The sequence below is a fragment of the Lingula anatina genome, chromosome 2 (genome assembly GCF_051362555.1).
Source record: "Lingula anatina isolate TDL-2025a chromosome 2, LinAna3.0, whole genome shotgun sequence".
NCBI lineage: Eukaryota > Metazoa > Brachiopoda > Lingulata > Lingulida > Lingulidae > Lingula > Lingula anatina.
The window spans coordinates 27,659,393-27,686,853 of record NC_141768.1 but is presented as its reverse complement, the minus strand read 5'-3'; the positions used below and the strand labels follow the sequence as shown (position 1 = coordinate 27,686,853).

At 34.3% G+C, this 27,461-nt stretch overlaps 3 protein-coding genes across 3 annotated transcripts in view; 2 read left to right on the top strand and 1 right to left on the bottom strand.

Annotated features, from left to right (window-relative positions):
* Positions 1-24: 24 nt before the first annotated feature.
* LOC106181446 (thioredoxin-like protein 1) lies at positions 25-18,637 on the top strand. Its single transcript, XM_013565822.3, has 9 exons — positions 25-197; positions 464-560; positions 1,058-1,234; positions 1,743-1,862; positions 2,205-2,271; positions 2,662-2,755; positions 2,948-3,026; positions 17,175-17,279; positions 17,963-18,637. The coding sequence occupies exons 1-9, from the start codon at positions 97-99 to the stop codon at positions 17,990-17,992; spliced, it is 870 nt and encodes a 289-aa protein (XP_013421276.2). The 5' UTR covers positions 25-96; the 3' UTR covers positions 17,993-18,637.
* Positions 4,361-6,288, bottom strand: LOC147763514 (hyaluronan and proteoglycan link protein 1-like). Its single transcript, XM_087007304.1, has 3 exons — positions 6,136-6,288; positions 5,504-5,570; positions 4,361-4,728 (listed from the first exon to the last, which is right to left on the bottom strand). Exons 1-3 carry the CDS (start codon positions 6,217-6,219, stop codon positions 4,451-4,453), a joined length of 429 nt encoding a protein of 142 aa, XP_086863430.1. The 5' UTR covers positions 6,220-6,288; the 3' UTR covers positions 4,361-4,450.
* Positions 18,638-20,385: 1,748 nt separating the features above from the next.
* LOC106180028 (uncharacterized) overlaps positions 20,386-27,461 on the top strand; it is a 30,059-nt gene continuing 22,983 nt past the window's right edge. The window contains exons 1-14 of the mRNA XM_087007299.1: positions 20,386-20,533; positions 20,941-21,047; positions 21,427-21,654; positions 22,395-22,628; positions 22,938-23,104; positions 23,299-23,421; positions 23,741-23,849; positions 24,099-24,265; positions 24,735-24,836; positions 25,202-25,273; positions 25,497-25,626; positions 25,896-26,008; positions 26,564-26,743; positions 27,093-27,171. Of these exons, the coding sequence (XP_086863425.1) occupies positions 20,948-21,047; positions 21,427-21,654; positions 22,395-22,628; positions 22,938-23,104; positions 23,299-23,421; positions 23,741-23,849; positions 24,099-24,265; positions 24,735-24,836; positions 25,202-25,273; positions 25,497-25,626; positions 25,896-26,008; positions 26,564-26,743; positions 27,093-27,171 (1,804 nt within the window). The 5' untranslated portion in view covers positions 20,386-20,533; positions 20,941-20,947. The remainder of the gene's footprint in view (positions 20,534-20,940; positions 21,048-21,426; positions 21,655-22,394; positions 22,629-22,937; positions 23,105-23,298; positions 23,422-23,740; positions 23,850-24,098; positions 24,266-24,734; positions 24,837-25,201; positions 25,274-25,496; positions 25,627-25,895; positions 26,009-26,563; positions 26,744-27,092; positions 27,172-27,461) is intronic.

Below are 27,461 nucleotides of genomic sequence, written 5' to 3'. Positions count from 1 at the left end.
TATCCATTTCTAAGTCGAAACGAGGCTGTGATTCAGCGCGATATTTGTGACTTGCTGTAATAAAGATTATAATTTAGTTGTTTTGATCTTTTTGTAATGGCAGGGGCGGTGAAACAAATACAGAAAGACGAGGACTTTCAGCTAGAACTGAAAAACGCAGGTACCAAACTGGTGGTAGTTGATTTCTTTGCCACATGGTAAGTGTTTTGCATCCGGCCGGTACAATCCCCACTCCAATGTATTTTGTTTTGTGCCTACCTATTGTTTTCTTCGCATAGATATCTCTGGTGTAAAGAACGGCGTGTTTCTGCCGTTTGTCAATAATGTTTTGTAATAGTATCCTCAATTTTAAACATTGTTTTATTCACAAAATTTTCCTTTGTCACTGATATGAATAATAACGAAAAAAAAAATACTTATGGGACTTAAAAAATCCTTTGTGTTTTATTTGTAATTTTTGTAGGTGTGGGCCGTGTAGGAATATTGCTCCAATAGTGGAACAGTTGGCAGTAAAGTATCCCAATGCCGTGTTTTTAAAGGTGGATGTAGATGTGTGCCAGGTAGGTTTGTAAAAGAAAAGAAAATCACAGGTTTCATACACATATTTATTTAGCATTGGCAAATTGTAGGTGCCAGATAGTGTAGATTATGATTAATTTTTGAAACTTTTTTCTTATTATTTACACCACATTATCAACTTCACACCTTTTTGCCATTCAGTGCCTTGTTTATAATTTTTTTTCAATAATTTTTAACTATATTCCATTTTTATTTCGTCCTTATACAATGCTTATGTATATTATGCATTTATGTAACTTGATCAAGGATCACCTTTATATTTAAAGTACAGAGTACTATGTAATTGAATGCTGCATTTCATTATGCTTCTTTAAATTAACAAGTGATTGAATGTTGTCAGTCATCCAATAAAATGATAATATGGATAACTCTGATACTGGAACTTTTATTTAACAATAGTTTAATATATTTAGACTGGTTTCTTATTTTTAAGATATAAAAATAATGTGTTAAAGACAGTTCTTTTTTTTTTTTACAGGAAACTGCAGCCAGAAATGGCATCTCTGCTATGCCAACATTTATATTTTTCAAAAGTCAGGCTAAAATTGATAGCCAAAAAGGTGCGGATCCTGCGGGTTTGGAGGAAAAGATCAAGAAGTGGTATGGTGGAGATTCAGAAAATGGAGAAGGGGAAGATACTACAGTACAGGGCCATGTAAGACATTTCATAATCTACTTATGACTTAAGTTTACTTTTTAAGACTTTAACAAACACAGATGGAAGGCAAGCTTGTCTTTAATAGAACTGTAATACGTTCTGTCACAATTGAATTCTTACAAATTCTTAATGTTTTAATATTTTGAGGATATTATATAAAGATATTTTAGAAAAATCTGTTTGGGTTGGAAGATTTAAGTGGTTGTGCAGGTTATGGGAACAGTGATATTACTGATCAAAATACATTTTGGCTTTGGCAAACTTGAGAAAATTTTTATCAGCTCTGTATACACTTAATGTAAAACATGAAAAATATTTGTCTGAATCTTATCAAGTGCTACAAGAAATTGAAAGGTATTACCTCCAATAACAACCCTGATCACTTACTCCATGATGAAAGTGGCTGATAACTGCAGACATTTACTGCGCAATTTCTTATTGCTCATGATAAGAATAAACTAAATGCTATTCATGATTTACCTATGGCATCTTTTTTTATTTGCAGATTGATTTGTCATCGTTCTTTCTGAAAGGTGGTTGCGAATGTCTTAATGAATCAGATGACCATCCATTCTCAGACTTATTGTCAGGCAGTGGTCATCTTGAGTCTGACTGTGATGAACAGGTAGGAAGAATTTGCCTTTATGTGTGAGATAATATACTGTCATCCATGGGATATATGCTAGAACACCTCCAGGGTCAGCAATTGTGTTAAGAGCATACTAGTATATATTACAGGAGATTTGACATACATAGCGAGAGAATGTCTCACATTTCACTGAGAAAACAGCTCTAGAGCAGAATAAAGCTTATATCTTGCCATGGTCACATAACATCTCTTAGACTGGGTATGTATTGCATACACTGTAATTTACAGTATGTTAGTATGATTAAATATTGGTTAACTTTGTTAAATTGTTCTATAAGGCGTTGGATGTTATCTATACATTATTATTAATTTTCACAGCTGATTATTGCTGGGGAATTTTCACAACCAGTGAAACTGCATTCTTTCAAGCTATATGGGCCTCCAGGTAAGTAGTGTTTTAAATAGATTATTCTAGAAGATGGATTGTTACACATGCCAATTTCCCTGAAATGAAATGCTTTTAACAGGTCTTTGGTTGAAATGCATTGCAGATTTATTCAGATATAATCAATAATACAAGGCAGTCTTCATGTAATATATGTGGCAGTGATGCTCTTATAGAAAGGCTGCTTTTAAATTTGCATTCTACATTTGCAATTTATCTTTTAATATTTTGTTCAACTATATTCCTGAAACAGTGGAGTATCATGAGAGGTTTGTACATTATGTAAATAGTGCTATTTTTATATTAAAAGTTCTTGAGAGTGCTTGTAAATTGCAGATTTTTATGTTGACTCTTATTTATACTTTGAATTTTTAAAAAATTATATTTCAGATAAGGGACCAAAGAATGTTAAAATCTTTATAAATCAACCAAAAACAATGGACTTTGATTCTGCAGAAAGTATGGAGCCAGTGCAATCCTTCGAGTAAGTCAAAAACAAGAAAACTTTGAAAAGACAATTAGCCTGATATGAAAATTATTGCAAGAATAATCAATGCATCATCATTTACACTTTAACTCTATAAGGCATCTGTTTTCCATTATAAAAGGTTAAAAGAATTCCAGAAAATGCATTTCATTAAAGTTCAGAAATGAATTATGCACTTTGTATCTTCAGACTGACACCAGACGACATAAAAGAAGGCGGCATTGTAAATCTAAGATATGTCAAGTATCAGAATGTGCAAAATTTAACGGTAAGTTCAATACATGTTTTTTATACATATATTTTTAATGTGTTTTCTATCTTAGTTTTTGCAGTGATGACCTTTATATCCTTTAGCTCTGCAATTTCAGAAAATAAAAGAAAGAAGAAATAGTTGAAAGGGGGTAAACAGTTTTGTATAACACAACTGTTCAGTGTTTGTTAAGTTAATTTGGAAATTGAACAATTTACTTAGTATTGTGATAATTTTAACATAATAGCATAGTTGTCATCTGTTAGAGAACTTGAAACATCAAGCATTTTAGATATGTGTCTGTTGTCGCGGTCACCGTGCACTTTCACCAATAAAACGATAAGTAGAAAACCATTTTACTTTTTGGCTTGAAATTAACAGAACTGATGAATGTTTATAATAGGCAGAATCAAGTTCGAAAATCAGCATGATCAGGCCATTTTTACCTGTTATGCTGTTTTTTTTTTCATTTTTTTTTCAGTATATATGCAACACCGATTACACGATAAGTGGAAAACCATTGTACCTTTTGGCTTGAAACTTATACTGATGAATATTTATTAAACGCAGGTCATGTTAAAAAATCAGTGTGATCAAGCCATTTTTATCGGAGTTATGGTGTTTTTTCACTTTTTTCAACATACATGCAATACTGATAACATTTTTCAAGGAAAACCAATCAGCCTATTGTCTTGTAATTCAAAGGAGTGATCATTCTTGCTAAAATACAGGTCTAGTTTGAAAAATCAGCTTGCTTTGACTTTTTTTTACAAAAGTTATGCTGCATTTTTTTTTCTTTCTTCAGCATACATGGAACACTGATAAGTTAAACACATTTCAAGGAAAACTGATATGTCTTTTTTTTTTTCAACTCACAGGAGTGATCAATCTTACTAAAGTACAGGTTTAGTTTGAAAATCAGCTTGATGGGTTCAGTTTTGATGAAGTTATGCCTTTATTTGGTGTACTCTTTTCTGCTTCTAAATCCAGATAGATCTTCTAGTGTAATATTATTTTGTGCACTGTCATCATTATTCATGTATTGGGATTTTTAGTGTGTGGATTTGAACTCTCAAAATCAAAATCTACAAAAAAGGAAAAAATCGGCACATTTTGTGCACTGCCATCAATTATCAATGCAAATAAAATGCAAAGTGTGTTACTTAATATAGACACTTATTAGTGAAAATCTACGTCAAGAAGTTATTGTTCTCAGTTGCTTTGGTTAGGCTTACATCAGTTCGATAGCAAAAACTATTTTTATTCATACAGTGTCCATTGGTCCAGAAATTAAATCTTAATTAGGGGTCTGCCTTAGGTCTAACTGCAATGCAAAATCAGTGAAAAACATATTTGCTTCTATTATTTATTACTTCTACTATTTATTCAGCAATTAATGGCAGCCAAATATGTGTTATACATGTAGTATGTTCACATTCAAGTTACCACGAACAATATACGTCTGACTTCCAGTTAGCATTTTTCGGCAAAGTTGTAAGGGCTCTTCGACTATAACAGCCATCTGAAGGATAACGGGTGGGGAGATAGATTTTCTGATCAGATGCCCAACCCCATGCGCAGAAACCTAGCCCGTCCTCCCATGCAGCACGCATTTGGTATGGTGTTGCAACTTTGGCACCATGTTCAATGCAGGCTTGTTTGGCTTGGTTGAAGGAGAGTTTGTAATGGCCCTCAGATGAACGGACATGAAAAACTGGAACTTAAAATAATAGTTCTTATGTAGAACTTAAAAATTCAATGAAGGAAGGTGTATAATAGACTTTCAAGTCATTAAAGCAAATAGATTACCATGACTCATAAACTCTTAGTATTGTCATTTGAACAGAGATATTTTACCTCTTCATTTTAAAGGTGGAGTCTTCTTTTCTTGAACTCACAAAGGTGTGGAATTTTATACATATGAAATTAAATTAAATTTCAATGAATTAATGGTGAAATTTTTTAGAAGAAAACTGAAAAAATAATAAATAGAAAACAAATGACAATCAAAAACAGGAATAAAGTTTTTTAAAGGCCAACTCCAGGATTATCCCACCAAAATGAATTTTCCTAGGGAAAAAAGGCAATTTTCTCCTTATCACCAATTATTGCTTGACCTATGTCTGCACTTGGATTCCATGTTTTATTCAATTTTAAATTTGATAATTTAGTTTAAAATGACTTAAGGGATTTGATGTTTCTTTTGTGACAAATAATTAGGAGCAAAATTCATTTATAATATCAGAACATGGTTATTTATAGGAATAAAGACAATTTTTTTTTAGGTGCAGGGGACGATTTTTTTAAAATTGATTTTAATCAGGAGTTCAGTTTTTCTTGATTCCTAATATCTGCTTCACCTTTTCCTTTTAAACAATTTAGGTATCTGAACATTTTTTATAAATTTTTTTTCTGTGGGTAATATTCCTTCTCCCCCCCCCTCCCCTTTGTCTCGCCCCTATGAAAATGTTGAATCCAATGTTGAAGATACCTACGGTATTTCCCTCTTGAAAATGGTTCCACCATTGTCTTCACATACTGTTTATGGAGGTTTCTAATGTCCTGTCAGGTCAAAAATGCACATATGAAGTTTAAGGTTTTAAAAATTATTCACTTTTATTTCTATGTTGAAATATTAAAGCATATCTTTGTGAATTATATATTCACTATATAATTATATGAGCAGCAGCTTGTTATGAAAATGTTTGAAAATTCCAGTACAAACTACAAAATGATTTTGATAACAATCTGACTCAATAAACGTTGTGGGTACTTTCAATTTCCTCATAGAAATTTTAACTAGTTAAAAGTCAAGATAAGTTAGTCAAAGTCCCTTTTAAAATTATAAGATAAGTGACCTTTACATTTTTTGTGAAATATAATTTTGTCAACTAAATGTTAGTGGGATTTTTTGCCCAAAAAGTGAACGCAATAAGTGATACTTCGAAGCGTGTACTGACAGACACCTTGAAAACGGGTAGTGTGGTGCGATATACCAGTAAATTCAGGATCATTCGGTGCTGAGTCTGGTAGTTGGGTAGGCCTGTGAAGGAAACCCATAAACCCAAACTCTCATATGAACATAGGCCTTTTGTTATATCAGTAAATTCAATTCATGCTGACTTACCTGGCTAGCATCACAAGTGAAACAGAAGTTCACACTTGTCAGGAAGGCAGTAACAATAGCACAAAAGCAGAATTTCCACAACATCCTTCTGTGTTAAGTTTGTCTTTTAATTGTGCAATAACAAGTTGCATTGGATTAAAACTTATTTATATATGATGTGGTAAATGCCTTCATTTGCATATCATGGGATGGCAGTAATACTAGGCACTAACAGACAATGCACCTTTTTATCACATCATGTGGCATAAAGTTTCATCAGCCAATTTAATAGCAAGCCATGGGCGTATCATTTCATCAAGGAAATTCTCAAATTAAACAATGTAGGACTTGAAAAGGCCAAGATTGAAGTTGGTGATGAAAAGGCCAAGATTTAAGATGATGGGAACAGACTAAGGACTAAATCTTACATCTTAATGTTGGGGGCTACATGTACCTAGTGTATATTTTCAATTTTTTATGTACAGACACAGATGTGTCTGTACATATTGCCATCACCTGCGTCTGTCGTCGCCGATGCCAATGCCGATGCCGATGCCGTCGCCGGCGCCGTGCACTTTCCTTGTAAACACGATAAGTGGAAGGCAGTTTCACTTTTTGGCTTTATATTTACAGAGCTGATGAATATTCATAAAATGCAGGTCAAGTTCGAAAATCAGCATGATCGGGCCATTATTGTAGAAGTTATGCTGTTTTTTCACTTTTCAGCATATGTGCAACCTTGTAAACACATTTTAAGGAAAACTGTTAGGCCTGTTGTCATGAAACTCACAGGAGTAATCAATCTTACTAAAACGCAGGTCAAGTTCGAAAATCAGCATGATCGGGCCACTATTTTAGTAGTTATGCGTTTTTTAAATTGTTCAGCATATATGCAACACTGTAAACACAATATAAGAAAAACAGAAAGCCCAATTGTCATTAAACTCACAGGAATGGTCAGTCTTACTAAAACACAGGTTGAATTCAAAAATCAGCATAATCGGGGCATTATTTTAGAAGTTATGCTGTTTTTTCACATTTCCTCAGATTTCCTCAGATTTAATTCTTAGGCATGTTAATAGCCTTATTATCTAAGTAATAAGATACGTAAAAGTGTTTGTTTGACATTTCCTGCATCTTTACAACATTGTTAGTTGATTATGTAAAAATGATGGTAAACTTGTTATCATGTATTGTGTAATCAAGTGTCAAAAACGGAAATAAACTCATATCATTGCAGTTTGTCAGATTCAATCATCCACTATGTTCAGAATCTCAGAATGGAGGAAATTGGACATTTAACACTGTTCTATTGATACTTTTCTCATCTCATCAATTTTCTTAGTTGGTCATAAAAAATGGCAGTAAAATGTTTATTTTGTTTTATGTTAAAAAAGTGTTAAAAACGGAAATAAACCCATTTCAGAACAGTGCTGTCTTGTTTACATTTTGGCATTTTCAAGATGTGACTTTGAAGTTCCATGGGCCTGAAGACCTTTGCTAGTCACATTTTCTGAATGTCCATGATACTAATATTTTATAATTAAAAATTAATGGTCATTATGCTGTTAAACATTATGTAATATTGCATCAAAATTTGAAGAAACCCCTATTTTGGGCACTGCTCCCATGATGACCATTTAAAGAAAATCATGTCACTTACTGTTCTCAAACTTACAGGAAAGAAACATGGGACTAAAATACAGCTCCAGTAGGCAATGCAGTCTGTTTGGTAATTTTTTCTGGCAGTTAAACAGTTTTTTGTGAAAATTTAATTTTTCACATATTGGCATTTTCAAGGTGTGACTTTGAAGTTCCATGATCCTGAAGACCTTTGCTTGTCACGTTTTCTAAATGCCCATGTTACTAATATTCTATTATTAAAAATTGATGGTCATCATGCTGTTAAACATAATGTAATGTTGCATCAAAATTTGAAGAAACCCCTATTTTGGGCACTGCTCCCATGATGACTATTTAAGGAAAATCATGTCACTTACTGTTCTCAAACTTACAGGAAAGAAACATGGGTCTAAAATACAGCTTCAGTAGACAATGCAGTCTGTTTGGTAATTTTTTCTGGCAATTAAACAGTTTTTTGTGATAATTTAATTTTTCACTTATTAGCATTTTCAAGGTGTGACTTTGAAGTTCCATGATCCTGAAGACCTTTGCTTGTCACATTTTCTGAATGTCCATGTTACTAATATTCTATTATTAAAAATTGATGGTCATTATGCTGTTAAGCATTATGTAATGTTGCATCAAAATAGAAGAAAACACAATTTTTGGTGCTGCTGCCATGATGACCATTATGGGAAAACCGTGTTACTTATGACTGTCAAACCTTTAAAAAAGGAACACTGGACTAAAATGCAGCCTGAGTTGGAAAAGCAGTCTTATTGGCTTCTTTTTCTGGAAGTTATACATTTGAGTGAAATATTTATTATCTCTTTGGCATATTCATTGTGGGACTCGGAGCTCCCATAGACATGAAGTCGGATGGTAATCAAATTTTCTACATGTCCATGCTATTTATAGTCAATAATCAAAAATTGGTGACAATTATTCTGTAATTTATTATGTAATGGTACATCAAAATTGACAACAATTTTTTTGCACTGCTACTGCAAACATTATGAAAAGAAAACTGTGTAACTTATTATTATTTTTAACTTACAAGTATGATTTTTAGGATTGGCATGTAGTTCAAATTAGAAAGCCAGGTCAATTGGGTTATCATTTATTATTGAATTTATGCAATTTTGTGTGAAAATTTCATTTTTCTCATTCTGGCACTTTCTAAGTATAAACTTGAACTTTGATGGGCCTGAAGCCTTATGCTTTTACTTTTGTTGGTGTTACCTGTTGTGCATAATTAAAATTTGATGTTGACTGTGCAGTTAAACATAATGTATTATTGCATCAGAATTGGTAGCCACCTATTTTGTGCATTATTGTTTTGTCCTTTTCTTAAGATGTGACTTATGGGCCTGAAAGACCTTTGAGAGGGTCAGTCTATAAATTTCCCTTGGGTATCACTTAGCTAAGTTATAAAATCATTTGCCTAATTAATAGGCCATTAAATGAGATTACATAAAGCACACTTGTTGATATTTCCCTGTAAACTGCCAAAGGTTAAGCTCTCTGCTAGATAAATAAAAGGAAGCAGTGATAATTATACAGGTAAATTATGCAGGTAATTATATATATATATATATATATATATATATATATATATATATATATATATATATATATATATATATATATATATATATATATCAAACTTGAAGATTAAAAGTTTGAATAGCAGCTTCATTGGAATTATATTTACCCCAGGCTCTGCCTAGGAGGTTATAGTTTGTCTGTCATCAACATAACTCAAAAGTTATGGACCGATTTTGCTGAAATTTTCAGGAACTGTCAGAAGTGGGTCAAAGAGGACAATGATTAGTTTTTGGTGGTGGTCTGGCTCAATAATCAATCAATAATAATCAACAATTGCTGCCTTGGCAGAGGTCTGCACTCTCGGAGTGCTTTTCTAGTTTTGTTATGTTTCCTTTATAATTTTTTCTCAAACACTGCATTTGTGACTTTTAACTCTCATCCACCTGAGGCTCTGCACATTTTCTGTATTTCCACATAAGCAGTTGTTTTTTATGTCTTTAAATAAACATAATAATGTTATAAAATGTAATATTATTTTATGCACTATCATCATTTTTCAAATATTGAGACTTTCATCATGTGACTTTGGTCTCTCATGGTCCTGAAACTGTAATCTTATTTAAGGGGTGGATTGAGACCATCTTCTCGGTCTTCCGGAAGACAGTCAGGTTATTAAGTTTATATTGACTGGTATCTTTTTTTTCTGTTGGAAGACCATCAAAATGGAGGATGGATCAACATAGATACTTTGGAATACTGTCAGAAAATATCTCAGGGTCCGCTCCTGTTATTGACCATGTTACCTGTTGTGCATGATTAAAATTCAATGTTGACTGATAGTGCTATTATAAGCATTATTTATTATTGCATCAAAATTGACAAAATGACCTTTTTTGCATCTTTATTTTCTGTTTTTTGTCTGTACATTTGACAGCTTTGCTGCCTTGTTTCAAATATTGAGACTTTCATCATGTGAATTTAAACTCATGGTCCTGAAACTGTAATCTTATTGAAAGGGTAGATTGAGACCATCTTCTGGGTCTTCCGGAAGACAGTCAGGTTATTAAGTTTTTATTGCCTGGTATCTATTTTTTCTTCTGTTGGAAGACCATCAAAATGGAGGATGGATCAAAATAGATACTTTGGAATACTGTCAGAAAATATCTCTGGGTCCGCTCATGTTATTGACCATTTTACCTGTTGTGCATGATTAAAATTCAGTGTTGACTGACAGTGCTATTATAAGCATTATTTATTATTGCATCAAAATTGACAAAATGACCTATTTTGCATCTTTATTTTCTGTTTTTTGTCTGTACATTTGACAGCTTTGCTGCCTTGTTTCAAATATTGAGACTTTCATCATGTGAATTTAAACTCATGGTCCTGAAACTGTAATCTTATTGAAAGGGTAGATTGAGACCATCTTCTGGGTCTTCCGGAAGACAGTCAGGTTATTAAGTTTTTATTGCCTGGTATCTATTTTTTCTTCTGTTGGAAGACCATCAAAATGGAGGATGGATCAAAATAGATACTTTGGAATACTGTCAGAAAATATCTCTGGGTCCGCTCATGTTATTGACCATTTTACCTGTTGTGCATGATTAAAATTCAGTGTTGACTGACAGTGCTATTATAAGCATTATTTATTATTGCATCAAAATTGACAAAATGACCTATTTTGCATCTTTATTTTCTGTTTTTTGTCTGTACATTTGACAGCTTTGCTGCCTTGTTCTTTAATGTTAAGACAGCTACATAATTTGACATGAATATAGGCCCTTTATTTACCAAATGTTGTCATGCTTGTGCTTCATATTTTTAAATTCATTATACATTTAATTTATAAACATAAAGATTAAGATTATTTAGTAATTCTGAAATTGATCTAACCGTGAATATTGTTACTGACAAAAACGTAGGGAAGCAAAGATTTCAGGACTTAAAATATTTTTACTCAGAAAAACAGTGAATCAAAAATTACAGGAATCAAAAATGTAATTTTAGGAGACAAAATTATGTATCTAGAAAACATCAGCTAAGTGAGCTTTCAACAAGCTAAAAATATTCTGATATCTGAACTAAGAAAAACACTGAAATAAGATAATACAAAAGAGGATTAAATTCCAGTTGTGATAACATACAACCTTAGGAACATGGTATGCTCCATTCAGCAAAAAATATTCTTCACCGTATCAGATTCATTAGACTAAAAAACAGATACTGTTCAGATTATTTTGCATGAAATATTTTCCAGGTATGAGTTTAAATTGCCCTGGGCATAAACCCTGTGCTAGTTACATTTTCTAAATTTTTAGAAAATGTTGTGAGATTTACTGTAATTCACCTAACTTGTCTGATACGGCATGTGCAATATAGATCTATCAGGTAAAGAATTGTAAAAAATAGATTAAAAAAAGAAAATCAGCACTGATTAAATTTTCAAATTTCACAGTTAGGAAGTTTTTCATTTGTGACTGTAACATTAGGGTTAGACCATGGATTAATTTTCATTCAAGTGGTTTCAGGATGGTGAAACTTAGATACAAACTTTTCTTCATGTGGGACCATAAAAATTACCAAACTGAGTTTCTAATCCAAGCATTGAATATTTTTTGACAGCATGCCTGTGACATTATTTGTACCTCTATATTGGGTTTGGATGCTAAACGTAACTTTTCTGACCTACAAAAATAAAAAACATAAACATTATAATAAAACCAAGTTTTTGGGCAGATGCATGATATGGCTATTTCTTTAGCTGTAAGTATTTTTGAAATGACATAACACAACATGCTGGTATCTGCATGGAGACTTGAAAACTAGTCTGTAGCTGGGATGTCAACAATTAAAGAATAACTGTATAAAATAATTTCATTTACACCAAAAATAATATCTTACAGTATAACAACATCATAGGAAATTTATTCTGAAAGATAATATGTAAACTATTGTAGATATTTCTAAATTTGGGTGTTTGATAGTATATAGTTCTGCTTCAGTGACTATGCAATAGACCATATCACATATTTTCTTATAATGCATTATTACTTTTGTCTCCAAAATATACAAATTGATTTAACACTTTCACTTTTAAGTTCAAAGTCTCCTCTTTTAAATGAGATGAATCAAAAACACCTGTCCATTTGGAGACATTGAGAAAAATTAGTTTAAATGAGTGGGGTCATGTTGATACTCCCCCGCACCGTTACTCCCCCGCACTGATACTCCTTCGCACAGATAATCCTCCTTAGTAATTTTTTGTATTATGCGCATCAATACAACCCCACACCCATAGATTCCTGCACCGGTACTTCCCCGCACAGATACTCCCCCTCAGTATATCTGTAATTGTGGGGGGAGTATCAGTGCAGGGAAGTATTGGTGCAGGGATGTACTGGTGCGGGGGAGTATCGGTGCGGGGACGTATAGGCATGTAACCAAATGGGTGGGGTATCTTTCATTTTGAAAAAATGACAAGGACTTTTCAAAGTAAAAATTAAATGCATTTAAAATATGCCAGATCATTATCAGTATGATAGTTGGATTCCTGAAATGTTAAACTATAAAGTCATGAAAGCTACAAAGCAATGTTATATTTAGAACTGTTGTTATATTGTTTTGCTTAACTAGGTCACCATGACCTAGATTCATGTGAGGCACAGCAAGCCCTCAGCTGGGCCCAACTTTGGAGCGTCATAACTCTGAAACCAGTCGAGATATCAATCTAAAATTTTAGGTTTTTTCTAGTCCCCATAATATCTACAAAATATGTGAAAATCAGCAAGTTTCTTGATGGAGGGAACCCTCGCTGGATGAGTTGATATGGAATGACCCGTTACTATTTTTACAGGAATGATTTTTAAGATTGACATCCAGCTCTAGAAAACCAGCTCTATTGGATTATCATTTGTTATTGTAATTACGCATTTTTTGTGAAATTTTAGATTTCTCATTCTGGCATTTTCTAAGTATGAACTTTAACTCTCATGGGCCTGAATCCTTATGCTTTTACTTTCATCAGTATAACCTGTTGTGTATAATTATAATTTGATGTTGACTATGCAGTGAAGCATACGGTAATGTGCCATGAATTTCGAACAGTAGAAAATAATTAAATTTGGGAAAAGATCGTTCTGGCCGAAATTCATGAAATGGAGGTGCTCAGAACTTCCAAAAGTTCGAATTTCATGGAATTCTGTCAATTTTGACCGGAAGTTGTCTGTTCGTCGCTAGGCCTTCTCCCGACGATCTATTTAGAGTTACCATAATGTATGATTGTGTGAGTGTCGGTAATTGCGACCAAAGGTATACACGTACTTTCACCCGATCACTGTGTATGGCCCATAGATAGAGCGGTACTGTTGTCTAGGGCCGCAAAACAGCATCGTTATCAGTAGTGTCGTTTTTCAAAAGCGATTCTGGCAGCCAGAAACTAGTGTCGTTTTTCAAAAACGATCCTGGCGCTCAGAACGGGAGTGGACGGAGGGAGAGACGGCCGACGATTAGCGTCTGCCACGGCCAGATAACCTTTACTATGGAAGCTTAGTGTTACCGTTGCTCCTTTCCGTGCACTGAAACTGAGAAGACAGCCGATCAGTGTCTATGGCGCACGTGCAGGTAGCCTTCATCTGCGATAAGTGTCTTCCGCGACCAGGTTCGTTGCCTTTACCGTTAAAGTCGGGCGGAGCTTTACGCGCGAATTCGTCCTCATCTCGCCGTTCGCGGGTCGGTTTCTCCGACGCATACGTAGCCTTCCCTGCAGAAGCCGGCCTCGGCACTACGGCCTCTCCTCCGTGCAGGAAGGCTACTACGACCGCAGATCGGTATGTGCGGCGCACAGGTAGCCTTCGCCGAACTGTGTATTACTGTGTATTACGGTCTCTCTCCGTCGTGCGCTGCGACCAAGATGACCGCTGATTGTTGTCTGCGATCAAATATACTAGGTTTGGGGGGGGGGGGGGGGGTGCAGGGCCGTTTTTTTTTTTTTTCGCTCAGGCAACCCAATCTTAACCAGCAGCAGCAACTAATTTCCTGGCGCATAGTTGCGTCAATGTACGCATTTGAAAAGCGTGTACGTTTTGTCATTGAAACCATCTTCAAACAAACGCGAGGTAATCTAGAGTAAACCGAAAAGGCAGTTTTTATATTCGTTCAAGGGACTGGAAGATCGTCAATGGGAGATAGTGAGCGATCTGAGCGCGACAATAAGCCAATTTCCACACTAGTTCAAGGGACTTCGTTACTATATTCGTCAGCAAGAGATCGTCAGCGATCCGAGCAAGCATAGAAGCTTGGACTTTTTGTCCATGCTAGGTGGCAATTTTCATGTAGTCAGCAGGATATGGTTTGCTGGTTTGCGACAGGGGCGTAACCAGGCATACGCACGGATACACTGTGCGTATATAATTTTTTGGCCAACCATGATATTATTCTCTATTAATCTAGTGTACTTTTCAAGGAATATTATCGAAAATCCCCTTCGATTATAAGTTAATGTCACCTGAATGTACAAATTCTCTGTATAATTTATATATGCACCATTGTTCTGACACCCTTCTCGTTTGCTTTCACAGAACTGAGGTAAACAATACTAGTTACCATCTGAAGTCCGACTTGTGTGTTATTTCAAAGAGCTCCTCCAGCAGACCTGGGGGCACTAGATAAATCTGATCATCGGGCTAAACAAGGAGCCAGAGAAACAAAGGAAGAGTGATTTTTCCTGCAAAGTTTCAAAGAATTTTGACACGGACTTGATCCAGCTTTACCCTCCAAACTAACGGGGTGACATGGGCAATTTTTACAAAATTTACAAACAATTAAACTTAGATATATTACAATTTTATCCTTTAATATAATTTTGGGAGGCATGCACCCGCATGTAAGCTGGGTGAAGTCAGTAAGCCCCTTGTTAAATAAATATACCCTTATGAGCAAGGCAATTTGGACGGCCGCTGACATCACCGGACGGCCTATATTTTCAAAGACGGCTAGACGGCTTGCGACTTTTTTTTAATGACGTCTTGGCTTGTCGGGACAGCCGTGGACGTTGTAAGAAATTTTCTTAGAGTAATTTGACGTACCTAGCTTTTATGATGCGTCACAGATGAATGGTACTACTTTGTAGTGTACGCTGATATTCAGTCACGACGAAACTACTTCCTAAAGCTTACAAAACACATTAAAATGTTTCTATGAACTTTAAGATACACATTCCACGCCGTATGCAGCAGTGACAAGAGTGACCTTCATGCGGTACAAAACACTAAGCAAACTACAGGCCAATTTGTGAAATTGGACACCTTCCGGACCTTCATACGCACGGCAACTGACAAAGCTGATTGACAAAAAGGAAAATTTCAAATTTTCAGCGAGAGATTGTTCGCAATCCGAGAGAGACCAGGAGGCAATTTTCATATTTGTTAAAGGGACTTCGTAAGCCAAAGGGCGAGACGAGAACGCAATTTTCGTATCGTCAGCGTCGCAATCCGAGTGAAACGAGAAAGCTCATACTCGTTCAGTGGCTTTCGTTTGCGGCAGATCGTCAGCCGGAGATCGTTCTCGATTGTTTTTAACCCTCCATCCCTCCCCATTGGAATTTATGATTTTTAAAAATATTTTTCATTTCATTTGTACATTTCAAGGGACTTCATTAGCGGAAGATCGTCAGCGGGAGATCGTGAACGATCTGAGCGAGACAAGAAAGCAATAATGGTAATCTTTATTGCAGCTCTTAATATTGCTCTTTTGTTCTGTTACTGAAGTCTCTACTGTTAACAATGCTATTGTTCGCCTCAGCAAAACTACCGATCGCTATCTCACACCGAATACTGCGGTAAAGAAACAACAGCCCGACAGTATAACTCTTAATAGATTCTTCTGTTATCTGAATGAATGGATATGACAATGTTGTTTAGCGTCCTAAACTAACTGTACTGATCGTTAACTTGCACCTTGGGCCGCACACGTAGTACTCAGGTAAAGGTACGCTAGGGCAACATTGCCGACTGTTAGAACTTTATAAGCGCGAGAATAGCCCGGTGGCCGATTTTAAGGTGTACGAAATTCACGAAATGAAGATCGCGCAAAATTGCTTACTGGCCGAAATTCATGGTCCAGAAAAAACTCCAGACGGCCGATTTTAAGATCGTTCGAAATTCAAGAGCCGTTCGAAATTCATGGCACTTTACCGTAATGTATTATTGCATCAAAATGGACAATATTTTATTTTGTGCATTATTTCACATAATCTTTATTTGGTGCCATATTGCTACAGTGGGTGGTCAGTCTGTAATTGTCCCTTAGGTAATTACCAGCTAATGTCAGAACTGTTAAGTCACTTGCCTAATTAAGTTTTAAGTGGCCATTAAATGAGATTAGATAAAACACACATGTTGAGATTCCCTGCAGTGCCTTATTGTCCCCAATATTTATATCATGTTGAGACAGTTGAATTTAAAGTTTGAACAGCAGCTTTATCAGAATATTATTATGTATTCTTTTTAAATTTTTTTATTTTTCAAACACTGGCATTTTAAGGGTGTGGCTTTTAACTCTCACCCACCTGAAGCTCTGTACATTTTCTGTATTTCCACATAAGCAATAGTATTGGTGTTTATGCCATTAAACATTATGTAATATTATTTTATGCACAGTCATAATTTTTCATATATTGGGATTTTTATTATGTGAATTTCAACTCTCAAGGTCCTGAAACTGTAATCTTATTGATCATGTTTCCCGTCCTGCATGATTCAAATTTAATGTTGATTGATTGTGCTGTTATAAACATTAATTATTGTTTCAAAATTGACAAAATGACTTATTTTCAGCATCTTTATTTTCTGCTTTTTGTCTGTACATTTGACAGCTTTGCTGCCTTGTTTTAGATATTTATCAAGGATAACCAGGCAGGTACAGAAGTCACTCAAGTAGATGCTTTCACAGTCTATGGAACACCTGTTGGCAAAACTGATATGGCAGCTTTTAAGAGGGTGAGTGTGTGATACAAGACTAAGACTGTATTCCCACAGATTTTTAGATCGATTTATCCCCATGGGGAGTCTCACTAGATTGCTGTTGGCTTAGCCGGCTTAAATATCTGTCCCGCCTACTAAAAGCTGTAAGGGGGTAATTAACACGCTCGGCTGACAGCAATTTAGCGTGGACCCCCAGGGTGTTAGGTCGATCCATATGGATCGATCTAAATCTGTGGGAATGCAGTCTTAGTTTAATTTTACAATTGATTTTCCAAGTGTTACAACTTTTGGTCACTTTTAGACATTCATAACTTACATTGAGTTTCAAAGTCAGAAATATCTTATAGATATCTATTTTAAAGCCTTTTTCATTTCAGAGTAAATAGTACATTCAATCATTGCAGTTACACTTCTCATAAAAGTGCAGTATGAGCATTCGTATTGCTTTCATAACTTGTGATATGGTTTTGAAATATAAGATTGTATTATCTAAAAAGATAAGAGAAAGATTTAGAAGATTAAAAAGCCTTTTCACTATCCCTTTGCAAAAGTTTTCTCTGTAAAGCACTACGTTGACATGTTTTACTTGCTCACATTGCACTGAAATTACGCAGTTTTTTTTCTTTTTTTTCCTTCATATTTAAATATTTTGGCTTGCTCAATTAAATCGTAACCTTTTAAAATGCTAAATATTCCAGGTGGCTGGTAAAAAGGGAGAGAGTCATTGACAAGCTAAATGGACAATGCAAGAGCGGTATACAATTTGACACAAGCATCACTATTACCACATTTCACAGGAGGTACATTTGGATCAGACAGTATTCATATCTCATGATAACTTCCACTGGTGTGTCATTCTGACCTTGTTTTATGCATATATTATCATCATTTCATGTGGATTTATACAGGGATGAACATAATTGTGACTGTGTTTATTTTGAGTGTAAAAGTGAAACAAAAATGGCATTGATTTGGTGAGTGACATTATTTTGTTTATTGACAAGACATTCTTTATGCCAATCAGAATTTAAAAAAAGAATTGGTTGATATTGTACTAACTCTGAAAATAAAGTAATTTTTATTCATTTGTCTACACATGGTTGAAATGTACATTTCCTTTCAATAAATTGGAAAGATGAGTGGTAAAACTAGTTTCATTTAACTACTTAAAATCTATTCGGTGTGGTTGATTTAAAGACCTGATTTTGAAACTGGGCTGTTTGGATCAGTTTCTTTGTCATAATATGACTCCATGTGCCTTCATTTTAGTAGACATGTGACAACATGAACATTTTCACCCATTTTAAAGAACGGAACACACTGGAATTCAATTGTCAGTGATTATTTTATGAGAGGATTAAAGGTTCAGGAACCTTTCTGAGTACTGTTTTATTCAACACCAGTTATTTAAAATTTAAAGTAATTAGCTCAAATTAGAGGCTGTTTATAAATTTTAACAATTTCAATTTGAAATGAGTATTTATGCAGAGAGCATTACACACACACACACACACACACACACACACACACACACACACACACACACATTCTGGTGCATTTTAACTGTTATTTATTGCTCAATCAGAAGTCAGAAATTGTGGGAAAGCTCCCTAAGGGAGGGTGAGCTTTTTGGCATGAACTGAGTTGGCTAAAAACATTACACCTTTGTAAACAGATTGTTGAATGATTGTCTATTGGCCATGAGTGCATTTTCTCACAGAATTGATACCAACTTTGCAATTATTTTTTTTTACCTTTGCTATTATTTTTTTTTTTGCACCTCAAATCCCAGGGGGGGCAGCTGCCCCCCCTGCCCCCCCGGAGGCTACAGCCCTGCACACACACACACACACACACACAGAGAGAGAGAGAGAAGGTGAAAATTGAAAAGCCATGCTTGTGATTTGTGTACAAAGGGTAAGATGACATAAGGTCATTCATTCAACATGTGATGTTGAATAATCACTTATCCCTGCCCATCAAGTAATTCCATTACGTATTGCACTGTAGCATAGATATTCTGTTACACTATTATGAAAAGAATTTTTTCTATAGAAAATGCAGATTTATACCAATTTTTTTTTCTTTTTTTGTGAAACATAACAATAGAGTATTTTATATTTACCAAATTTGTTTATTACTTTTCAGGTGTATATTTTGTTGACAAACCCACAAAAATATCTTTGATTTTCCATATTTTTTCCTGTAAATCCCACAATGATATTTTGAAATATCGAATGGCACTTTAAAAAACTCTAAGTAAAATGTCATATTTTTTTGTACAGAGTCCACACAAAGCAAATGCATGAAGGGTACTTATGAAGACGATATGACAGGTTGATTTCAGTAGAGTGGTCCTCCCTCAGGTTGTAGTTCTTGACCTTAAAACCCCTTTTGATAACCAATTGACAAGAATGTCAGCATCAGTAGTGTCTTAAAAAATGTGATTCACATTAAAATAGAGTCAAATAACTGCAGCCTCTGATATTTGTATAAACTACATGCCTAGGACCAGAAGACGTTCCCACTGATTCATGTATCATATGGTGTCAGGCACTGTAGTCTTCTTACTGATATGGGTTGTGTAGGGTGCCGTTAACAGTCGGTACTGTACCTACTACTATCTGTTGTGGGTGGTGTATGTAGGTAGTTGAAATGATAAAGTATTGAAATTTCCTGACCGATTCAGAAATTTAAAAATGTCCACTGGTTCTTAACATCCAAATGGCAATTCCCAAATTAAAATGAAATAAAAAAAAAAAGAGAAAAAGAAAATTACCTAAGACTTAGTAAAAGTAAATTAATTTAAAAGTAGGTTGACAGACTGACAACTAGATAGCAATTGTTTTATGGTTTAATTATATTTTCAACCTTTTCAGATAACAAAGTGCTCTCATAGCAATTGACGAAGGATATTGAATCTGTGAATTAGATTAGATTTTTAGCACCATACATTAATTAATCATATTCTTTGCTAGCCAAAAGGTGTATATACATTGGATCTAACCAATATAACGCTTTAAACCCTGCCGCATTTCAATAGTATTACATATTATCAAAATGGGGTGGCTATCAAACAAATCCCTTGACCTGTTGCTTCATCAATGATAAATGTTTGTTCAGGACTGATAAGTTGTGATAACAATTAGCTCTTAGGTTAGGCGCCCATGGCTTTCTGAGTGTCCAATTCTGCACCTTTGGACTAGGGGGTGTGTGTGTGACAGACATGAGACCATCTTGAGTGCCAGTCGCAGCAATTCAAGACCAGGGTAAGTAAGGGGAATAATCTGTGTTTTACTAGAAATGAAAAAAATTACAGATTAGATAAGAGAAAGTTTTTAAATATACGTGCGCCTTCTTTGTTGTTGTAGTTAGTGTATGTAGGTTACTGAAAGACTTGGCTGTTATCAAGGCATGTCGGCAATAATCTTACTAAAAGTTATTTGATATAATTGAAATAACTGAGGAAACCATTACCTCAGAAATTATATATGAATGCTGGGCAAACTAATCTGTATTTTGCCCTATCAGTGAGTTATATTTGGAAATGAGGTTTGCAACGCGTAAATTTTTGTTTGATTTGTAATTCACTAATTTGGCATTCCTAAATACTCTGTGTCACATGGAAAACAGAAAATGTCTTATGAATATGATATTCCTGTTCACTCTTTTTCAGAATCATCATGAAGTTGTTGTGGCCATTGTTTTGTCTTTCTATATCATGGTCAGTATGCCGTGGACAGACGCCAGACACGTCTGTGTGTGATCCTAATGCTAACACAGGTACTTGCAATTGGGTTATTCAATAGACATTACAGTATTTGCATTTTTGTTATTATTTCTTCTCTGGTATGATTTTCATTTTTGCTTCTGCCAATTGCAGGAAATTTGTTTTGGTTTGAACTGGGAGAATTTAGGGAGTTTTACTTGCTTTCACAAGCTACTTTTCTTTTGCCATCATGACAGAAATGAAAAGGCATACATCTATTGTCTAAAATCTCTCTAACAACATTATATCATATGCTTTTTTTTAGTGATATTGTCATTTTATTGTTAAAGTTTTCTATGAATTTTAGAAATTATATAAGTGACATTGAGATAATAATGGTATACACCATAAAATGATTCATTATTATTATTATTATTATTATCATCATCTCAGGTCCTCCCAGCCCCCCTATTCCTGATCTGCCAGACTCTTGGCATGTTAGGGTGGAGTGCAATTTTGTAGACAAGAACAGAACAGTGGAAGTTGAAGAGTACTATGATAACACAGGAAACAGGGGGAAGATCACAGAGTATGAGATTGGTATAGGAGTAGAAGCCATCTACAGTTATGCTACCAATGAATTGATTCTTGTAGTACCCCAGACAGAGGTTGGCAACTCAGGTAGGAAGACAGGAATACCTTCCCTTATGAAAAAGTCCTATAGGATCCTATAAGAATCCATTAGGATCCTATAAGATCCTATAGGATTCTATAGGAAATTTCCTATAGGATCTTATAGGATCCTTTAGGACTTTTTCGTTAGGATTAACACCCTGAATTTCAAATGATGACTATAAGTGGATTCAAAACAGTGGACTTACAGATCCGCGGATCAAATATGGCGACCCACTAAAAAGCTTGCTGCTTAATTCAGGATTAGACACTGAATAGATTTTTGGTGGGAATTACACAATAAGCATTCAAGAGGGTTGCAAATATTTGATCCGTGGATCTGTTAGTCCACTGTTCTGAATGAATGTTAGTCCACTGTTCTAAAACTAAATGAAGTCATTCAGTCATTCAAAGTCAATAAAGCATGGAGATTACTCAACTCAGTTTATGCTTCATATGTAAATGATATCTTCATTTACATAATCTGCTTACTAAAATAAAAAAAAGATAAAGCTGATATAACAGAATGTTTTTCTTATCATTGACAGGTTCAATATAATTTATGTGATATGATAAGAAATATTATTAGGTTACACCTCACTTATACTTTCATTTGATTTTGCATTCTACATTTTAGAGAGGTTTATAGTTCTCAAAAATTTGGAAAATAGTCTCACCTTACCTCCAGCAAATCATCCATAATTATTTCTCAATTTAAAATAAAATTTGCAGTATTCATTTTATTTTAGGTCCAGGCAGAAATTGTCAAATTCAGCCCATCAGCTCAAGTGACAACAACTTTCTGTTTGGCTACAATGGTGGTCACATATTTTCCACCAAGTCGGTCCTCACATTCGGTGGGGGCAAGAATGCCCAATATTTAGGCAAAGACAAAGTGCGAGGTATCATTGTGAACACGTGGCAAGGTTGCGTTTATTTACAGCAACAGCAAATGACAGCTAATGTCACCTGGTATTTTACAGGTAAGGCAATGGCACTGACAGATCTTGAATTTTAGAAAGTGAGATTGGGGGAGGAGGGGGGGGGGGGACAGAGGTAGTTTTTGCATTGTGAAGTGAGGTAAATATAGAATAGTATATGAAAACAATTTGGCTGTAATGTGTTTTTATATGGCACAGGTATGAAAATATTTTATTATTAAGAGGTGCAATTAAAATACTGTTTCTCTATAATGCCAATATCTTAATAGAAGGGATAGCAAAATAGATGTTTCAAAAAACAATTCCATGTATCATTTTAATTGTTTCCCACAATGTTTTTTTGAATTCCAGACAAAAGCAGTTGGACAATGGCCATAGGAGCTGAGGAACTCCCAGTACGCATAACAACAAAAGGCACTGTGGTTAAAAATGGCCAGAGTGTACCATTCGATCACATATATGATTTTGTGAATTTTCAGCCGGCTGGAGTTTTTCCATTTGGAGATGAAGTATTTCAGGTAAAATTCACATTCATCTCATTCGTTTTGTTTGTTTGCCTGTCATTATTGCTTTTTAATTTTGTATATTTTATATTAATTCTCCTTTTATATTCATCTACGAATCCTGATTGTTATCCAGTTATTATATATTTGACTCATTAGTATAAAAATAATAGTTAAAGTCAAACTCAGTGAAAACTATATTTGTTCAGACTCCACCAGGGGTCGTTTGTGCAGGCAGGAAAGGAACCAAACCCCTACCTAAAATGCCAAGCTTCTTCAGTTTTACAGTAGAAGCTATACAGAAAAATTCTCAGACCTATTCTTATATCAAGGTAAGTCATGTAAATCAATTCCAGTTGTATGTTCATGTCTTATGGGTTTTGTATTATGATCAGGAATTAGAGTAGCTTATTTTTTGTGTAAGTCAGTTTTTCCCAAGTTGGTGACATACTGAATATTTGACATAGTTTTATTCAAAAATATTGTGTATTCTCTAAGTACACTAGTCAGAGCACACTCAAAAAAGAAATTTCCTAGATTAATCAGTAAAGAGAAATTCCATGTAAAATAATAGATTGCATTTGTCTCCACCTATTAAGAATATATATATATAATTTCACATTTCATATTAATTAATAAATAAATTTGTAGGAGTACTATGATTACAATGCTCAAATTGTGAGGTATGACTATCGAGACTTACCAGTAGGGGACATGGACGGTGGCAACCCTCTCTCAGAAATACACGATTTCAACACTGGTAAGAAAAAGTGTGTTTTTATAAATAACAAACAAAAACATAATAAAGCTCTAGGTCCAGCTCTTTCTTCATTTCAAAAATTTCAGTTTTCAACTTATAGAGTGCTTTTCGTTAATATATCTCAGTTTAAGAGTTACCTTAATGTTTATCATTTTTTTTTTACGAATTTTTCAAGGCCAATTAAATTCTCAAGTTTTTGCCCTACTAGCTATTTTAATTATTGTCGTGCTGTATTTGTCTTGATTTTAGGGGTGCGCTATGTAAAAGATCTGTTTCAAGGCAGCTGTTCTTTAGACATCTTAGACCCATCTGGATTTGATGCAAAAAGTGCCGGCCCCTCCACTGTGCGAATCCGATCCCCCAGTGAATTCTTTGGTTTCAGCGATCCCAAGAGTAATTTCACTTACACAGGCAAGGTATGCTACATTTTGTTTCCTTTTTACCTGGTACAATATACAATTTTGGGAACATGTTCACAGCCAGCTTTATCTTGATCAAAAAAAGACTAACTGATGTCACCGCATTACTTGTTTGAAATCTTATGTTGTGTGATGTTTGAAGATATTGATATACATTTCCTATCACGGTAAGTCCCCAGGTTGGAAATGTCCAGCAAATGTCCTAAATCATCCACTGACATGGATTAGGTAAATAAGTTTGCTGCATTATGGATTATCTTTTTAAGTATTACATTCTAAAGTATCATTTATGCTAATTTAATCGACAAGAATGTGGGCATCAGTTATATCTTTAAAAAAAAAAAACATGAAGTAAATATGTACAAAAAATAAAGAAGAAAGATTCAGATGATACGAAACTGTAATATTTGCAAAATGATAATGTAAAATGTGAAAAAAGTTGTCAAGATTTTGCCCTCCTTTGCAGAGAAAAGTCCGTGACATTGATGCTGATGTGTGGATTGGTGTGAGACAAGACTGGCCTACAGGGCTTAACTTTACTTCTTACTGGGAGTGGTCCTTTGCTCAGGTTTGCCAACAGAATAACATATAGACATATGTAGATTTTTTTATGTATAAGATACTTTGCAGAGTGTGCTTCTGTTGATTTTAACCTGTGGATGTGGTTATATGTAGATAATACTTATTTAATGTACTACAGAGTGGAAAAAGCAGAATTAACCATTTAGAATCACAATAAAGCAGCCTGTTTCTGGTTGAAATTCATTCACAGTAATAACCTACTTTTATTGGCACGAAGACATTGTCATAGAAAGATGACATTCTAAGAGAAGATTAACACATGTTAACAGTAATATGAATATTTCTTTAACAAAGATTTTGTACTAATGTGAAAGATAAGAACATTCTAATCTACTATTTTATTTTTAACAGACCAACTGGACTCAGTACAGTGGAAAACTTGCTGAAGGTGGAGAACCAATCAGAATGGAAGTTAATATCTTGGTGAGGATGATTGACAGGATTAAATAAAATGGATACATTTCGACACTCTTTACGATGCAGATAAAAGTTTTTACATTATTAATGTGTATATATGTATATATATGTGTATATGTATATATATGTGTATATATCATGCAAAGTGTTTATCTTGGTTACAATTGTTTGAGGTAGCATATGTAATAATCTTAGATGTTTAGATTGGTTATGTTTGTTGTTTTTTTAGGAGGATCCTTCTACTAGCATTATCTACAACATACTTGACTTCAATGAGGAGGAGCCTTCTTTATTGCTGTTTGACGTGGGTGTATGTTACACTGGCCTGAAACACGCCAGGATACAGTTTGCATTCCCAGGTTAGGAGTGTGTAAAGAAATTAGTTATTCCTCCACAAAATCGTGGCAAGTCTTTCTACATGGATAGATATTAATTTCTTTTAATTATCCTTTTAATGTATCGTATAATGTCATCTGTTTTAAATGTTGTTTGCAGTTGTATATTATATTAGCAATTTGCATAACATTTGACAACAGCGCTTTCAGCTTGTTACATTTCCTTAAGGAATTTCATGTTTAAAAAAATCTGTTTTTAAAATTGTGTAATGTTTTCACTGCCTTATGTTTAGGATCATATTATGACCTTGTGCAGAAGTCAAACTTGGCAAACTTCCAGTATGCTGTCATGGTCAGCCTGATAGGGACTGCCACTGTGTCCCCTCTCCGTATCGATAATCTTCAGGTAAGACCAGACAAAACTGAAGATGATTATCCAGCTTTTTTTTTTTTTTTTTATGGGGGGGAGGGGGGGGTGAACTCCATAATGTGAGTCTCTTGTCTGCATAAAAGTTAAAGTAAGAGCATAAGTTGTCTTAAGGTCAGTTTTAATTTTTTCTCATTTACCAAACTAATGCCCAATGCATGTTTTTAATTGAAAAAGTGCTAAAAACCATTATGATTTCCTATAAATTAGAGACTATGCCAGCCTTCAATCAAGTAATCAATTTTGTCATGCTAAATCTTGTTGGTGTCTCAGCTGCTGTAATACTTTACATACCCGTTTAAATGATTAATAGAGCTAATAGTTTTGACTGGATATTTAAAGACCAAAACATGGCATAAGTGATTTTTAGGTAAGAATGAATATTATTCAATCAAGGTAGGATCATTTATTTAATAATATATCAAGTTTAAATTTTAATACTTTTTCTAATCTGATTTTCTTATTCATTTACAAAGTTTTATAACATAAACTTTCATATACATTATCATGTATACAAATTCATCTTACTTCCAGGTTGATTTTGATGGTGAAAACATAATGGTCACTTTCCGCATGCTGGACAAGGCTCCTATTAAGGGAGACGTGGCCATGAAAGTTCAAGAGGTGGACTTGGATGTTGCAGTGTCCTTGCTGACCACTGCCATAAGCAAAGGCACTTTTACAGTTCTTATTGACACTGACACCCTTGGAAATGTAAGTCATTAAATTTAATGTGAAATATTGTTTATATATTTTAATTCATTTTTTTTAAATTTGAAATGTTTTATGTGTTGCTATATTTATTAATTCATGTACCTGATTAAGATTAAGAGAAATTGAAGCATCAAAATGTTTTATTTACTTTAACATGTGCTTACTCAGTTAAATAAATATTCAAAAATGTTAATGCTGATTTTGTGTTAGCAACTGTAACAGATGTGTTGACATTGTTAAACAATGTCCCCATGTAACAATGTTTTTGTACAAAAAACATATGGAAATAACATATTTCAATCCAAATTTATAATGATGATATGTTCTATTATCCTTTGCTGGATTACAGTCCAGGCTAATTGCACCAATAATTAGCAGTCTGAAAGTCAGTTGGGTCAATCTTGGTCCTGACCTCAAACCTCCAGCTGGTGAGACTTGTTTTTATTAATGTTGAATTGTTTGAAATGCTTTAATTCCCAGTAAAAGTGAATAAAAGCAGCTCTTGTTGTGTGTATGATATTTGTAAAACATTGATGAGGAAGAGTTTTTCTGTTTGGGAGATATATATTTGATGGATGTTGTAATTTTCAAGATTCTGTTGAAATTGGTGAATTTTTAAATAAAAACTTCATGTCCATTTCTAGTAAATTATATATATTAATGATATGTTGGAGAATCTGCAAAGTGATTGCCAAATATGTGACATGTTTTCGTTTTA

Excerpts from the sequence above, each read along its gene's own strand:
- LOC106181446 (XM_013565822.3), top strand. The coding sequence starts at position 97 with ATGGCAGGGGCGGTGAAACAAATACAGAAAGACGAGGACTTTCAGCTA. Across the intron at positions 198-463 it reads GTTGATTTCTTTGCCACATG|GTGTGGGCCGTGTAGGAATA; the intron begins GTAAGTGTTTTG and ends TAATTTTTGTAG. Across the intron at positions 1,235-1,742 it reads ATACTACAGTACAGGGCCAT|ATTGATTTGTCATCGTTCTT; the intron begins GTAAGACATTTC and ends TTTTATTTGCAG.
- LOC147763514 (XM_087007304.1), bottom strand. The coding sequence starts at position 6,219 with ATGTTGTGGAAATTCTGCTTTTGTGCTATTGTTACTGCCTTCCTGACA. Across the intron at positions 5,571-6,135 it reads TCACTTGTGATGCTAGCCAG|GACATTAGAAACCTCCATAA; the intron begins GTAAGTCAGCAT and ends TTGACCTGACAG. Across the intron at positions 4,729-5,503 it reads ATTTTCAAGAGGGAAATACC|TTCCAGTTTTTCATGTCCGT; the intron begins GTAGGTATCTTC and ends TATTATTTTAAG.